The following is an 18,003-nucleotide window of genomic DNA, read 5'->3' on the forward strand; positions in this document are numbered from 1 at the left end:
GAGATATAAGAATTCCTGTTGTGGCTCAGTGGTTAACAAATCCAACTAGGAACCACAAGGTTGCAGGTTCGATCCCTGGCCTTGCTTAGTGGGTTGAGGATCTGGCGTTGCCATCAGCTGTGGTGTAGTTTGCAGACACGGCTCGGATCTGACATTGCTGTGGCTCTGGCGTAGGCCAGTGGCTACAGATCTGATTAGACCCCTAGCCTGGGAACCTCTATGTGCTGCAGAAGCAGCCTTAGAAAAGACAAAAAAAGAAAAAAAGAAGGAGATATAGCAATTTTAAGTATCCACACACCCAGCATAGGTTCATCACAATATATAGGGCAACTGCTAACAACCTTCAAAGGAGAAATCAACAATAACACAATCATAGTGGGGGACTTTAACACCCTACTTACAGCCATGGACAGATCATCCAGACAGAAAATCAATAAGGAAACACAGGCCCTGAATGATGCATTAAACCAGATGGACTTAATAGATATTTATAGGACATTCCATCCAAAAGCAACAGAATACACATTCTTCTCAAGTGCACATGGAACATTCTCTAAGATTGATCACATCCTGGGCTACAAATCCAATCTCAGTAACTCTAAGGAAATTGAAATCATTTCAAGCATCTTTTCCGACCACAACGCTATATGACTGGAAATCAACAAGAAAAAAAATCTGCAAAAAACACAAACACGTGGAGACTAAACAACATACTACTAAACAACCAATGGATCACTGAAGAAATCAAAGAGGAAATTAAAAAATACCTAGAAGCAAATGACAACGAAGTTATGACACTCCAAATCCTATGGGATGCAGCAAAAGCCGTTCTAAGAGGAACATTTATAGCAATACAAGCCCACCTCGGGAAACAAGAAAAAGCTCAAATAAACAAGCTAACTTTACATCTAAAGCAGCTAGAGAGAGAAGAACAGACAAGACCTAAAGTTAGCAGAAGGAAAGAAATCATAAAGATCAGAGCAGAAATCAATGAAATAGAAACAAAGAAAACCCTAAAAAAGATCAATGAAACAAAAAGCTGGTTCTTTGAAGAGATCAACAAAATTGATAAACCCTTAGCCAGAATTATCAAGAAAAAAAGAGAGGACTCAAATCAATAAAATTAGAAATGAAAAAGGAGAAGTAACAACAGGCATCACAGAAATACAAAGGATCATAAGTGACTACTATATGAAACCATATGCCAATAAAATGGAAAACCTAGAAGAAATGGACAAATTCTTAGAAAAGTACCATCTTCCAAGACTAAACCAAGATGAAATAGAAAAGATGAAGAGACCAATCACATGAACTGAAATTGAAGCTGTGATAAAAAACTTCCAACAAACAAAAGTCCAGGACCAGATGGCTTCACAGGTGAATTCTATCACACATTTAGAGAAGACCTAACACCTCTCCTTCTGAAACTATTTCAAAAAATTGCAGAGGAAGGGACACTCCCAAACTCATTCTATGAGGTCACCATCGCCCTGATACCAAAACCAGACAAAGATTCCACAAAAAAAGAAGACTACAGGCCAATTGCACTGATGAACAATGATGCGAAAATCCTCAACAAAATACTAGCAAACCACGTCCAACAATACATTAAAAGGACTGTACATCATGATCAAGTGGGATTTATCCCAGGGATGCAAGGATTCTTCAATATCCACAAATCCATCAGTGGGATAGACCACATTAACAAACTGATGATCCTCTCAATAGACGTGGAAAAAGCCTTTGACAAAATCCAACACCCATTTCTAATAAAAACCCTTCAGAAAGTGGGCATAGAGGGAACCTACCTCAACATCATAAAGGCCATATATGACAAACCCAGAGCTAATATCATTCTCAATGATGAAAAGCTGAAAGAATTCCCGCATCTGCTCTCGCCACTACTCTTCAACACAGTTTTGGGTCCCAGACACAGCAATCAGAGAAGTGAAAGAGATCAAAGGAATCCAAATTGGAAAGGAAGAAGTAAAACTATCACTATTCCCTGATGACATGATACTATACCTAGAGAATCCTAAAGACTCTACCAGAAAACTGATAGAGCTCATCCACGAATTTGGCAAAGTCGCAGGATACAAAATTAATACACAGAAATTGACGGCATTTCTATACACTAACAATGAAAGATCAGATAGAGAAATTAAGGAAGCAATCCTGTCTACCATCACATCCAAAAGAATAAAATACCTAGGAGTAAACCTACCTAAAGAGACAAAAGACCTGTACTCGGAAAACTATAAGACACTGATGAAAGAAATCAAAGATGACACAAATAGATGGAAAGATATGCCATGCTCGTGGATTGGAAGAGTTAATATTAACAAAATGACTATACTACCTAAGGCAATCTACAGATTCAATGCAATTCCTATCAAATTACCAAGGGCATTTTTCACAGAACTTGAACAAAATACTTTAAAGTTTGTTTGGAAGCACAAAAGACCCAGAATAGCCAAAGACATCCTGAAAAAGAAACGGAGCTGGAGGAATCAGGCTCTCGGACTTCAGACTACACTACAAGCAACAATCCTGAAAACCATGTGGTACTGCCATAAAGACAGACATATAGATCAGTGGAACAGGATAGAAAGCCCAGAATTCAACCCATACACCTACAGCCAACTCATCTATGACAAAGGAGGCAAGAATATACAATGGAGAAAGGACAGCTTGTTCAATAAGTGGTGCTGGGAAAACTGGACAGCCACATGGAAAAGAATGAAATTAGAACACCCCTAACACCATACACAAAAATAAACTCCAAATGGATGAAAGACCTAGATAGAAGACCAGACACTATAAAACTCCTGGAGCAAAACATAGGCCAAACACTCTCCAACATAAACAACACATCTTCTCAGATCCACCTCTTAGAGTATTGACAATAAAAACAAAAATAAACAAATGGGACATAATCAAACTTCAAAGTTTCTGCACAGCAAAGGACACCATAAACAATATGAAAAGACAACCCAAAGAATGGGAGAAAATCTTTGCAAGTGAATCGACTGACAAGGGATTAATCTCCAAAATTTATAAACACCTTCTGCAGCTCCATTCCAAAAAAACAAACAACCCCATCCAAAACTGGGCAGAAGATCTAAACAGACAGTTCTCCAAAGAAGACATACGGATGGCCAAAAAACACATGAAAAGATGTTCAACATCACTCATTTTTAGAGAAATGCAAATCAAAACCACTATTTGATACCACCTTACACCAGCCAGAATGGCCATCATCAAAAAAGTCTACAAACAATAAGAGCTGGAGAGGGTGTGTGGATGAACCCTAGTACACTGTTGGTGGGATTGTAAATTGATGCAACCACTGTGGAAAACAGTGTGGAGATTCCTCAGAAAACTATAAATAGAACTACCCTTTTATCCAGCAATCCCACTCCTGGGCACCCACCCAGAGAAAACCACGACTCGCAAAGACACATGTACACCGATGTTCATTGCAGCACTCTTTGCAATAGCCAAGACATGGAAACAACCTAAATGTCCATCGACAGAGGAGTGGATCAAGAAGAAGTGGTACATATACACAATGGAATATTACTCAGCCATCAAAAGGAACAAAATATGGGCATTTTTAGCAACATGGTTGGACCTAGAAACTATCATGCTAAGTGAAGTCAGTCAGACAATGAGACATCAACATCAAATGCTTTCGCTGACGTGGAATCTGAAAAAAGGACAGACTGAACATCTTTGCAGAACAGATGCTGACTCACAGACATCGAAAAACTTATGGTTTCCAAAGGAGACAGTTTGGGGGGGGGGGATGTGCTTGGGTTGTGGGATAGAAATCCTGTGAAACTGGATTGTTATGATCATTATACAACTACAGATGTGATAAATTCATTTGAGTAATAAAAAAAGAAAAAAAAGAAAATTCAAGTAAAATTGAACAGTTTTTAATTTAATGTATAATGATCCAATATTATAATGTTTTTTCAATCTATCCATCCACCTACCCTTGTATCTACATATATGCACAAGATACCTGAAATAATTTTCACATAATACGAATATGGGGTAAGAGTTCCCATCATGGCTCATCGGAAACGAATCTGACTAGTATCTACGAGGACGCAGGTTCAATCCCTGGCCTCTCTCAGTGGGTTAAGGATCTGTTGTTGCCATGAGCGGTAGTGTAGGTCACAGATGCAGTTCGTTCATTCATTCGGATCTGGCATTGCTGTGGCTGTGGCGTAGGCCAGCGGCTATAGCTCCGATTCGACCCCTAACCTGGTAACCTCCATATGCCGTGGGTACAGTCCTAAAAAGACAAAAAAAGACAAAAAAAAAGGAATACTGGGGTAGTAGGAATTTGGGTGATTGTTGCCTTCTTTATTGTTTCCTACACTGGCTAAATTTTTAATAATGAGTATGTGTTATTTCTATCTGTCTTCAAATTGTTCTTACAAAGAACAAAGTAAATATGCCAAAATGTTAATGTTTATATGTGGGTTGCAGGACTAGGGATGTTCTTTCTCTTCCTCGTTTATCCTCTGTTATACTTTCCAAATTTTCCTATTATGAATGTCTATCATTTTATAAATAGAAGCAAAAATACAAGAATTAAAGGAATGTGTGGCATTTCTTTAAATGGTTGCTTGGTCCTTACCTGGGCTCCTTCTGTTGCTCCTGAATGATCTTTCTTCCTGGCCAGACATCACCCAGCTGTGACTGATGGAGGAGGGACTGTCCCACTGTCTCTCTTTTATTCACTTCAAGACAAATAAAACCATGGCAGAGAGGTGGTGATGAGGGGGGAAGGGAAACACAGCATGCTTGCAGAAAGGTTGGCAACACCATCTTAATATTCCCCACAAATGGGCTGAGCCCACGGAGGAACGCCACCACCAGTAGGAATGCACTGGATTCCACACAAGAGGATCTATCCCTGAAGTCAAGCACCTCAAGGTTCAATACCTGCAGGTTTGCGGCGCAGGGACATCCTGATTATCTCACTGCCTGTGCGGTAAGCAAAGCGATTCACTTTCTGGTCATAAAACCAGTCTCCAGTTGCCTTCTTCAGCTCTCTGGGAAGAAATAAAAGAAAATGACAGATGAATTTTTAAAATGGGGAGCTTGGAGTTCCCGTCGTGGCGCAGTGGTTAACGAATCCGACTAGGAACCATGAGGTTGCGGGTTCGGTCCCTGCCCTTGCTCAGTGAGTCAAGGTTCTGGCGTTGCCGTGAGCTGTGGTGTAGGTCGCAGACGCAGCTCGGATCCTTCGTTGCTGTGGCTCTGGCGTAGGCTGGCAGCTACAGCTCCGATTCAACCCCTAGCCCAGGAACCTCCATATGCTGCAGGAGCGGCCCAAGAAATGGCAAAAAAAACAAACAAACAAAAAAATAAATAAAAAAAATAAATAAAATGGGGAGCTTGAGGTTGGTATATGCAAACTATTACATTTAGAATGGATAAGCAATGAAGTATACTGTACAGCATTGGGAATTACATCCAGTCTCCTGGGATAAACCATAATGGAAAAGAATGTAAGAAAAGGAATGTGTATATATATATACATATATATATATATATGTATATATATATATACATACACATATATATATGACTGGGTTACTTTGCTGTATAGCAGAAGTTGGCACCACACTGTAAATCAACTATACTTTAATAAAAAATTTAAAAAATAAAAAATAGAAGTTCCCGTCATGGCTCAGTGGTTAACGAATCCGACTAGGAACCATGAGGTTACGGGTTCCATCCCTGGCTTCACTTAGTGGGTTAAGGATCCAGTGTTGCTATGAGCTGTGGTGTAGGTCGCAGATGCGGCTCGGATCTGGTGTTGCTGTGGCTGTGGTGTAGGTTGACGGCTAAGGCTCCAATTAGACCCCTAGCCTGGGAGCCTACATATGCCACAGGTGCAGCCCTAGAAAAGACAAAATAAAATAAAATAAAATAAATAAAAAATAAATAAATAAAATGCCCCTTGAGGAGTTCCCTGGTGACACAGAAGGCTAAAGATCAAGCATTGTCACTCCTGTGGCTCAGGTCACTGCTGTGGTGCAGGTTCAATCCCTGGCCCGGGAACTTCCACATGCCATAGCCATGGCCAAAAAAAATTTTTTTAAATGGCCCTTGACATTTAACCAAAAAAGTCCAAGGGGAGAAATCCTAACAACAACTAGGGCTCCATTTCTTCTCTCTTCTCCGCCATAAGTAACACTCACATTTCCTTGGCGCACACCTTGCACCTCCAGGTACCATTGCTTTCCTGGATGCGGCAGTCCCGACACACTAGGTGATTACAACCCCGACAAGTGTTGGTCTTGGGAGTCAAACGGCCCAGGCTCTCCTGGCACCGGGCACAGGTCCGATCACTATAGTGTTGGCTGCCCCTCTTGGCCCCTTTCCTTTTGATCTCCAGTAACTCATTCTTCAGTCTCCTGCCAAGACCCAAAAGAGAAATACAAGTGATTCAGGATGTGCATAAGTCAGACAGAGAGAGGTTGAGGGGTAGAGACAGTAAGACTATTTGGCTCTGCGAAAGCAACAGCCTCAGAGCCCAACCTGACCCAATGAGGAGTTGTAAACATCATATACAAGTTCCTCAGAAAGTCACATGAGAAGTATAAGAAAAAATTTGGGTATCATTGGTGAAAGGCTGGGCACCCATGCTTTTGCGGGGATTCTTACCTAATCCTTTTCTCATCTGCTTTTCGGAGCTCCTCATCTCGTTGTAGAACATTAAGGATCAAATCCCTTTCCACCTCAGACAGAAAGGAGAGGTCAAGTATCTCTGACATGATGGACTCTATTTTTCTTCTCCTCTTCTTTCTTCAAGGCTACCAGACCAGGAGAGCTACCAGAGTTGCCTGAAATAAGATGAGAACTAATTTCACACAGGGAGTTTATTCCAGAAGAGGCCCATGGCCCTAGAGCCTTTTGATAGCCTACTTCCCCCCAGCCAAGCTCAAGAAATAACATAGAAGTATCTGAGCTATTTAACATACCTATTTCCATATGAATCCTATCCTGAAAATAAAGAAGCTTTGGTTTTTCAAGAAGAAAATCTTATTCATGACCCTGGCAAAGGGTTGGGTCTTTTAGCATAAGCATCTTAAGTCTGAAAAGAGCAAAATAGCTGAGTCAAACTCCCCCTCCACCAAGTGGATCTTCCATTGCTCAATTTTCAGTATTTTTAAGGTTCTCAAGTCACAAGTCTCTTAAACCAAATAATCAGTTAGTTGGTTTCTATAGTGGAGCAAACCACACAAGGACCTCTGCCAGTGAAGCCCATTACACCTTTCCTGACCAGCTTCCAGGTTCCCAGGATGTGGTCAGCTTCCTGCTACACTTCCAAACTTCTAGCACCTACTGTCTTCCAAAGTTATTGCTACCACAACCTCAAAAACATGTTTACCTATTTCATGCACATTTGTTGAGCATCCATTCCGAGAGGCATTGTGCAAAGTGCTGGGGATACAGAGATGAGAAAGACACAGTTCCTGTCCTTAAGAAGTTCACAGAGTAGTAGGGGAGACAGATTCACACAAATATAGTACAATGTACTAAGCACTATTAGAGGGATAATACATTGTCATGGGAACTTAGAGAAGGGAGTAACTAATTCTATCTTGCCTAGAGAGAGAGCTATACATGTAGAAAGTTCTTACAGAATAGGTGGATTTTACCTTATAGTACAGAATATGTATTTGTTGGCTCAGGAGAATGGTAGGAAATATAGGTTGGGGCCATATTAAATATCTCTAAAATACTCTTAAAATTTAGGATTTCTAAATTGATTACACAGACAATAGAAATCCACCAGACATCTTTGTTGTTGCTTTGTTTTTGTTATTAGGAAAACACATCCTCGAAATCATTTTACAAAGAACACTCTAGATATACCACAGAAGACTGATTCAAAAGACAAGTTGGAGGAGTTCCTGCTGTGGTGCAGTGGGTTAAGAATCTGACTGCAGGAGCTCCTGTCGTGGTGCAGTGGAAACGAATCCAACTAGGAACCATGAGGTTGTGGGTTCGATCCCTGTCCTCACTCAGTGGGTTAAGGATATGGTGTTGCCGTGAGCTGTGGTGTAGGTCGCAGGCGTGGCTTGGATCTGGTGTTGCTATGGCTGTGGTGTAGGCTGGCAGCAACAGCTCCGATTAGACCCCTACCTAGCCTGGGAACCTCCGTATGCCTCAGGTACAGCCCTAAGAAGCAAAAAAAAAAAAAAAAAAAAAAATCTGACTGCAGATAAGCAATGAAATCCTGCTGTATAGCACTGAGAACTATATCTGGTCACTTATGATGGAGCCTGATAATGTGAGAAAAAGAATGTATATATGTATGTGTATCTAGGTCACCTTGCTGTACAGTAGAAATTGACAGAACACTGTAAGCCAACTATAACAGAAAAAATAAAAATCATTTAAAAAATAATAATGTTAAAAATTTTCACATTAAAAATTTTAATTTGTAGTGGTAAGGTTTTAACTAATACAAACTACACCAAAACTTAAAATTGTGACTATAAAGGAACTGAAAACAAAAATTTCTTACTTCAAAACTAAATACGAAGGGCTCGTTTTTCAAATGTTTTCTAATAAATAATGCATTTTTTTTAAAAAAAGAACCTGACTGCAGCAGTGCAGGCTGCTGCGGAGGCAAGGGTTCAATCCTAGGCCTGGCACAGTGGGTTAAAGGATCCGGTATTGCTGTAGCTGCAGTGTAGGTCACAGCTGCAGCTTAGATTCAATCCCTGGTTCTGCAGCTTCCATATGCCACAGATACTGCCATTAAAAAAAAAAAAAAAAAAAAAAAAAGGGAGTTCCCGTCATGGCGCAGTGGTTAACTAATCCGACTAAGAACCATGAGGTTGCGGGTTCGGTCCCTGCCCTTGCTCAGTGGGTTAACGATCCGGCGTTGCCGTGAGCTGTGGTGTAGGTTGCAGACGTGGCTCGGATCCCGCGTTGCTGTGGCTCTGGCGTAGGCCGGTGGCTACAGCTCCGATTCAGCCCCTAGCCTGGGAACCTCCATATGCCTCGGGAGCGGCCCAAGAAATAGCAACAACAACAACAACAAAAGACAAAAAGACCAAAAAAAAAGACAAATTAGAGTACAATTGGTAGCACATACACACTATGAAACATGCATACTCCTCGGCCAAGCAATATCGCTTCTAAAAATCCACCTAGTAAAAATACTCACATAAATGTGTATGCCAGGTATATGATACAAGAAAGTTACTGCAACATTATTTATAAGAGCAAAAACAAGTTCTTTAACAGAGAAATAATTCAATAAAATAAAACTTCCATATGATGGCACACTATGCATCCATTTTTAAAATGTGGTAGATCTGTATGAAAAGATGTTCCTAGGTGGGAAAAAAGAGTCACTTCAGGACTAGAAGGATCTCTTTGGTAAATTATTTATCTATACATCTGAATAGGCAAAGAAAATGGTCTAGAATAAAACCCATCATCACTGGTTTCTCTTGGGGAACAGAATTGAAATGGGGCAACTTTTACATTTTACTTTACATAGTTATAATGTTTTTTACAGACATGTCTTACTTTTTTTTTTCTTTTTGGCTGTGTTCACAGTTTGTGGAAGTTCCCAGGCCAGGGATCAAACCTGTGCCACAGCTGTAACCAAAACCACAGAAGTGACAACACCAGATCCTCAATCCATTGCGCCATGAAGGAAATCCCAGACACGCCTTACTTTTAAATTTCAAAGAAAGAAAACAATTCAAAAGAGACAAAGGGATTATTGTAGCATGCAACAACCCAGACAAAAAGACAACCTCGGTTTACTAACTATGCCTCTAACCAACTAGGCAAGTCACTGTATTTCTACCATCCTCTGATTTCTCATCTACAAAATGACCTACCTCACAAAGTTGTCAAGAACATTAAATAATGTGTGTTAAAGGGCCCATCATCGTGTTTGGAACACATGTTTGGAGTATACTCACTCGCCAAATCTGCTATAGGGCAGGCCTAAACCAGAATATCAAGGAGAAAGAACACAGAATAGGTTTGAGAAGTAGAACTGACAGAATGGAGTGACATGAGTGCAGGGGATGAAAAAGGCGAAGGCAAAGATGCCTACCGTGCATGTTTAGGTTAAACAACTGACTAGCTAGTAACTATTAATAGCGGTAAGGGCTATAAGAGAAGAAAGAGGTGTGGCTGTAAAGCAAGAAGTTTTGTTTTAGTCATTGACTTTGTGCTGCATACTGGATATCCAGATAACTCGGTTTCAGAAGTAGTTGGAAGTATAAGGCTAAACCTCAGGAAGAAATCTGAAGATACAGTCGGGGAGTCAAAGAACCCAGTCAGGAAGAAATCTGAAGATACAGTCGGGGAGTCAAAATTTCTTTCAGTATGGACAGAAAGTGAGAAAGGAAATAAGGATCATGCTTCACTCTCTGCTTTCCCTTGAAACTAGACAACAAGCCCTTTTCACTTTTTTAAAACTAAATTTTTTTTATCATTTATCTATATATATTTTTTTTCTACTGTACAGCATGGTGACCCAGTTACATATACATGTATACATTCTTTTTTCTCACATTACGTGTTCCATCATAAGTGACTAGACAGAGTTCCCAGTGCTACACAGCAGGATCCCATTGCTGATCCATCCCGAAGACAACATTCTGCATCTATTAACCCCAAGCTCCCAGTCCCGACAACTCCCTCCCCTTCCCCCTTGGCAACCACAAGTCTATTCTCTAAGTTCATGATTTTTTCTTTGGAAAGGTTCCTTTGTGACGTATATTAGATTCCAGATATAAGTGATATCATATGGTATTTGTCTTTCTCTTTCTGACTTACTTCACTCAGGATGAGAGTCTCTAGTTCCATCCATGGTGCTGCAAATGGCATTATTTTGTTCTTTTTTATGGCTGAGTTGTATTCCATTGTGTATATATATACACCACATCTTCCTAATCCAATCATCTACCAGTGGACATTTGGGTTGATTCCATGTCTTGGCTAGTGTGAATAGTGCTGCAATGAACATGTGGACATGTGGGTTCATGTGGCTTTTTTTTTTTTTTTTTGTCTTTTTGCTATTTCTTGGGCCGCTCCTGCGGCATATGGAGGTTCCCAGGCTAGGGGTCGAATCGGAGCTGTAGCCACCGGCCTACGCCAGAGCCACAGCAACGCGGGATCCGAGCCACGTCTGCAACCTACACCACAGCTCATGGCAATGCCGGATCGTTAACCCACTGAGCAAGGGCAGGGACCAAACCCGCAACCTCATGGTTCCTAGTCAGATTCGTTAACCACTGCGCCACAACGGGAACTCCTCATGTGTTTTTTTTTTAAGGAGAGTTTTGTCCAGATATATGCCCAAGAGTAGAATCGCTGGGTCATATGATAGTTCTATGTATAGTTTTCTAAGATACCTCAATACTGTTCTCTGTAGTGGTTGTACCAGCTTACATTCCTACCAACAATGCAGGAGGGTTCCCTTTTCTCCACATCCCCTCCAGTATTTGTTATTCATGGACTTATTAATGATGGCCATTCTGACAGGTGTGAGGTGGTATCTCATAGTAGTTTTGATTTGCATTTCTCTAATAATAAGTGATGTTGAGCATTGTTTCAAGTGCTTGTTGGCCATCTGCATAACTTTTTTAAAACTAATTACCACAGGACAATAAAGAGTATAAACAACATAGCAAAGCTATGCAGGTTCTTGAAATCTCAACATGTTCTTGACTTGCCTATTTTTTTTTCCAAGTTTTAAAAAAATGTTTTCTTATAGTTGATTTACAATGTTCTGTCAATTTCTGCTGTACTTGCCTATTTCTTGATCTTTATTGAATTGAAAGATGCTAAGCTTCTTTCCTGGGCCCTTGCTTAGGTAGTCTTGAGGAAACCTTAGTTCTTATCCTGAAGGAGAATATATACTCTTAGGTAGAACAAGGACTTTTTAATATTCTTTCATGTATCTATGCCACCACTGTTGCTGGTCACCATCACTGTCATCATCACCCCAACAGTTCCATTCATTGACAAATTTATTATATGCCAGGCAACAATATGCCTTACATATATTGATTAATTTAATCCTCACAACAACCTCAAGAATGAGGTACTATAATTATCCACATTTTATAGATGAGGACTCAGGAGAAGTTAGGTTAAAACTTGCATAAGAATAAACAGCAAGTAATTGCAATTGCTGGGACTCAAGCCTAGGCAATGTGATTCTAGAGCTAGTGCTCTACTGGCTCTCTCTAGGCAGGATCATGGCCAAAGCAATTATAAAATATTGAACAGAGCAATCAAAAGCATTGTGGAAATGAATGTCCATATGTGTAATTATGGCTTGAAGCGCTGGCCAAAAAATCAGCGGCTCCTGTATAAAACAGGTATTACCAATTGACTGGCAATTAAAGACCAGTGATGGCACAGGAACCCTGGAAATGAGAGCAAAACCAGATTTATTAGAAAATTGATGTTTTGGGAGATGGAGCAGAGTTCTGTAATGAGACAGGCACACTGGCACAATAATGAGACCAAGCAGTGTAAAAGCTAAGGAAGTAAGAGCATCACTGAGGAAACAAAGATAGCACCATAAGAAAATAGAATTAAATATTGTTCATCCTCCCTTTATTTTTCACTCATGGACTTGATCAACCAGAACTGCTCCCCTCTGAAATCTTAAATTCAAGAATCCCTACTTTTTAGGAACCCTCCTACACTGTTGGTGGGAATGTAAGTTCGTGCAGCCACTGTGGAAAACAGTATGGAGGTTCCTCAGAAAACTAAAAATGGAGTTGCCATATAATCCAGCAATCTCACTCCTGGGTATATACCCAGACAAAACTATATATGCACCCCTATGTTCATAGCAGCACTATTCACGATAGCCATGATATGGAAACAACCTAAATGTCCATTGACAGATAAGTAGATTAAGATGTAGTAAATATATATATATACAATGGGATACTAATCAGCCATAAAAAATAATGATATAATGCCATTTGCAGAAATATGGATGGAATTAGAGACTCTCACACTAAGTGAAATGAGTCAGAAAAAGACAAATACCATATAACATTACTTATATGTGGAATCTAAAATATGGCACAAGTTAGCCTATCTACAAAACAGAAACAGACTCGCAGACATGGAGAACAGGCTTGTGGTTGCCAAGGGGGAGAGGGGAGGGAGTGGGATGGACTGAGAGTTTGGGGTTAGTAGATGGAAACTATTACATTTAGAATGGATAAGCAATGAGGTCCTACTGTACAGCACAGGAAACTATATCCAATCTCTTGGGATAGAACATGATAGAAAAGAACATTGTTAAAAAGAATGTGTACATACATATGACTATATATGTGTGTGTACATATATATATATATATATATATATATATATGGAAAAGAATATTTTTCATCAAGATGGAAAAGAATATTTTTAAAAAGAATGTGTGTGTGTGTATATATATATATAATATATATATGACTGAGTCACTTTGTTGTACAGCAGAAATTGGCACAACATTGCAAATCAACCATAATTAATTTTTTTTTTCTTTTTAGGGCCACATTCATGGCTACGAAAGTTCCCAGGCTAGGGGTTGAATCGAAGCTACAGCTTCTGGCCTACACCATAGCCATAGCAACGCCTGATCCAAGCCGCATCTGCGACCTACACCACAGCTCACAGCAATGCCAGATTCTAAACCCATTGAGTGAGGCCAGGGATTGAGGCCAGATTCTAAACCCACATCTTCATGGATACTAGTCGGGCTTGTTACTGCTGAGCTACAATAGGAGCTTCCTAATTTTAAAAATTAAATTTAAAAAAACAGAATCTCGGCAGTTCTCTTGTGGTTCAGCAGGTTAAGGATCCGGTGTTGTCACTGCTGTGGTGTGGGTTTGATCCCTGGCCCGGGAACTTCCATATGCCACGGGCATGGCCAAAAAAAAAAAAAAAAAAAAAAAAAAAAAAAAAAAAAATCCCTACTTTTCAATCACAACTCATTACACTATACCTATTCTTCAACCTCATCTAAACCACAGTCTCTTGAGCCCACCCTCCATTTTCTCATGGTCTTCTTGTCTCCTTCTGATCTGTCTTCCTTCCCTACCCTAGATTCCAGATGGCTCGACATTTGAGCCACTCTCACCAGTATCTTCCCTATCTATACATCTTCATCCCTCTGCAGCAACTGCCCATCAAAATCCCAAGCCAGTACCAATGCTACAGTCAGCTTTGTCTGTTCCTATACCCTGGTCCAGCATAATTCCTGGTCTACAAGCTCAGGTGGACCCTCAGTATCACTCATAAATATTTTTACACGCCTTTAGCTTAGTTCCCTTACCCAGTCCCTCCAAGTTCTATTTTAAACCTTCATTCATCTCACACTCCCATGCTCCTTTCCCCCAGTCCCCATCAGAAATCCTTGTTTCATACTTGTAAAAAAAAATGGTTTTAGAATCCATCATCCATGACTTCCATCAGCTCCCTGCCTTCTCTCCCCCCGTCACTTGCTAATCTGACTCCTTTTAGAAAAGCCACCCTACCTTTGACCATTGGCTGCTATTTCTGACATTAACCCTGTTACCAGGCAGCTCACTTGAGATGATGCTATCTTGCAGAATCAGTAGTGGGGGAAAATAGAATAAGAAAGTTTTTTAAGGCAAGGAGAAAAAGCACAGAAAAAATGAAACAAATAGAAAGCGAAAAGTAAGATGGTAAAAACAAGCTCCAATATATCAACAAACATTAAAAAATATATATGAGGAGTTCCTGTCATGGCACAGCAGAAACTAATCTGACTAGGAACCATGAGGTTGCGGGTTCCATCCCTGGCTTCACTTAGTGGGTTAAGGATCTGGCGTTGCCATGAGCTGTGGTGTAGGTCACAGATGCGGCTCAGATCTGATGTTGCTGTGGCTGTGGCCGACAGCTATAGCTCTGATTCAACCCTTAGCCTGGGAACCTCCATGTGCCATGGGTGCTGCCCTAAAAAAAAAAAAAAGGAAGCAAAAAAATACATGAGTAAAACTCATCCTTTAAAACACAGAGATTAACAGACTATATAAAATTTAAAAATCCAAGTCTGTATAATTTTACAAGGGACACATCTAAAACACAAAGAGCAGGAAAGATTGAAAGTAAAAAAGATATACCAGGTAAATGCAAACTAAAGAAATTTGAGCTAGCTATAATAATATCTAAAAAATAAAACTTCAAGACAATAAAAGCGTTAAAAAAGGTTAGATCATTACATAGAGTAAAAAATATCTAGTATGTTCTATTAATATGCTTTAATAAAACATCTCCAAACATATAAAGGAAGATTGTACAACTAAAAAAAGAAACTGAAAAACTGACCATCAAAATGGGAGGTTATATAAAATAAGTTACAAGGATACAACATAGGAATATACCAATATTTAACAATAACTATAAATGGAATATAAACTTTAAAAATTGTGAATTACAGAGTTCTCTGTGGTTAGAGACTCAGTGTTGTCACTGCTGTGGCTTGGGTTACTGCTGTGGTTCGGGTTCAGTCTCTAGCCCAAGAACATACCACAGTTACAATGTTAGATCCTTAACCTGCTGAGCCACTGAGGAATTCCTGAAATGTCTTAATATAGCATCCTTGTGGGACCTCATGCCTATAAGAAGATATTTTAGAAAAGATGGCTTGTTTAGTTAGAAAATTACATACATTTGTTGCTCAAAATTCAGGATAATATTTTAATGCAAATGTTTACAAAGGCAAGATGGAACTGAAAAATACAGCATTAAAATGGGAGGTCAATATACCCCTCTCAATTACTGACAGCACAAGCAGATAAAATGACCATAAGTAGATTATTGATCCAAATGGATACATCCAATTTATACTGTAATCCTGTAGATTAAGAGATAATAATAATTAGTTAATGAACATTAATGCTAACACAGCTAAGTTTTCAAGAAGGCATGAGAAGAGCTCTCACAAATTATTTTAAATTCTGAAGATGAGCAGAACAAAACAGAGAGACATTTATTAGTTATATGACCTTTGGCAAGGGCCTAAGACATTAAAAAATTATCAAAAATATAGAATTCCTTCACTTAAATAAGCCAGCACACAGATCTAAACATGAAGATGTTAAAAAAAAAAAAAGATATCAAAATCATACAATGTGGGGAAGGAAAGTAAGAAAATATAGATTCTTTTTTTATTTTAATGATGTATGTAAGCCTATATGACTATCAGGCTAAAGCAAGCAGATATAGGAAGGGGTTAACATACTTAAAAAACAGGGCAACCACAAATCAAAACCTAACATTACATTCACAAAAATATAGAATTCCTTGTAAGAATAGTATATAGCTTTAAAATCATTGTGCTGTTGGAGTTCCTGTCGTGGTTCAGTGGTTAACGAATCCAACTAGGAACCATGAGGTTGTGGGTTCAATCCCTGGCCTTGCTCAGTGGGTTAAGGATCTGGTGTTGCCGTGAGCTGTGGTGTAGGTTGCAGACACGGTTCGGATACCGCGTTGCTGTGCCTGTGGCATAGGCTGGTGGCTACAGCTCCGATTGGACCCCTAGCCTGGGAACTTCCATATGCCGCAGGTGCGGCCCTGGAAAAGACAAAAAAATAAATAAAATAAAATAAAATCATTGTGCTGTTCCCAAAATGGAAACTGATGTGTATTATAAAAACATCAAATAATGTCCCTGCACTGGGCAGCAAGTAAAATAGATTTAATTTGTTGAGCACATCATTAGCCCTCCCTGTTCCAAATATTCAATGTGCATTTAAATGTGAAAATGTAATACTTACACTCAAACTAGAAAGTTCCACCAGATGGGGCCTCTTTGAAAACAGGCACTGTATCTGGACTTCATACCCACAGGAGAGTACTTGGCACAGTGTCTGATAGACAGTATGAGTTCAATAAACGTTTACTGAATGTTTTCACCTAGAAATCTCTCTGTATTTATATGTTTAAACTTAAACTCAAAGTAAACTGAGAGTAATAGAGTTGAAAGAAAAGTGTTTTTATTTTCCTGAGGCAGTAGAGTGTCATGGTTAAAAAGCATGACCTCTGCCAGACTGCCTGAACTTGAATCCCAATTTCACCAATTACTTGCTGTGTGACCTTGGGCAAGTTACTAAACATCTCAGTGCTTCAATTTTCTCATTTGTAAAAGGAAGATAATAACTGTACCTACAGTCTTGGGCTTATTATAAAGATTCGGTGAGTTCTTAAAATATGTAAAGTGTTTAAAGTAATGTGAACACAGAGCATATGCTCTTAAGTTTTAGCTATTTTGATTTTGTCAGTTTTTATATGTGCATTTCTGCTTGAAGACTTCAATTGATCTTTTAAAATTGCATTTATTTTCTATTAAAGAATACAGATGAATTGTAAGTTAAACTGAATTGAGACACCATTTAAAGTTTTAGGGAGTTCCCGTCGTGGCGCAATGGTTAATGAATCCGACTAGGAACCATGAGGTTGCGGGTTCGGTCCCTGCCCTTGCTCAGTGGGTTAACGATCCGGCGTTGCCGTGAGCTGTGGTGTAGGTTGCAGACGTGGCTCGGATCCCGCATTGCTGTGGCTCTGGCGTAGGCCGGTGGCTACAGCTCCGATTAGACCCCTAGCCTGGGAACCTCCATATGCCGTGGGAGCGGCCCTAGAAATGGCAAAAAGACCAAAAAAATAAAGTTTTAGGCATTTTTTTAAGTGAGAACCTATGCTGACAACTTAAGAGATGGCAGAGAATTCCATAAAAATTGACCCATGCTTAAGGGCAAAAAGGCTGAACTGGCATTAAATTATTCCTCTAAACCTACAAGTAGTAATTATATGGTAGTTTTGCATATAAATTCTATTCCATCATCAGTCATGTCCCACTAAAGCGATATGATAAAAGCATTTTGTTGTTTGGGCCAAGGGCAATGGACACTTTTGGTAAAATTTATAGCTCGCTGAAAATGAAAGAGAACC

The 18,003-nt window shown here is 39.6% G+C and overlaps 1 protein-coding gene across 4 annotated transcripts in view; it reads right to left on the bottom strand.

The window, feature by feature from the left end:
- SYTL4 (synaptotagmin like 4) overlaps positions 1-18,003 on the bottom strand; it is a 69,850-nt gene that overhangs the window by 30,857 nt on the left and 20,990 nt on the right. For all 4 annotated transcript variants that reach the window (XM_021079898.2, XM_085006850.1, XM_085006849.1 and 1 more), the window contains 4 exons: positions 6,694-6,872; positions 6,228-6,443; positions 4,963-5,072; positions 4,655-4,757 (listed from right to left, as the gene is read on the bottom strand). In XM_021079898.2, coding sequence (XP_020935557.1) covers positions 4,655-4,757; positions 4,963-5,072; positions 6,228-6,443; positions 6,694-6,803 — 539 coding nt within the window. In that variant the 5' untranslated portion in view covers positions 6,804-6,872. The remainder of the gene's footprint in view (positions 1-4,654; positions 4,758-4,962; positions 5,073-6,227; positions 6,444-6,693; positions 6,873-18,003) is intronic.

Source organism: Sus scrofa, chromosome X (assembly GCF_054392235.1).
Source record: "Sus scrofa isolate SSC_HxYL_T2T_F1_AM1 chromosome X, Sscrofa_HxYL_maternal_Yorkshire_Landrace_v2.0, whole genome shotgun sequence".
In the NCBI taxonomy this organism is placed as follows: Eukaryota; Metazoa; Chordata; class Mammalia; order Artiodactyla; family Suidae; genus Sus; species Sus scrofa.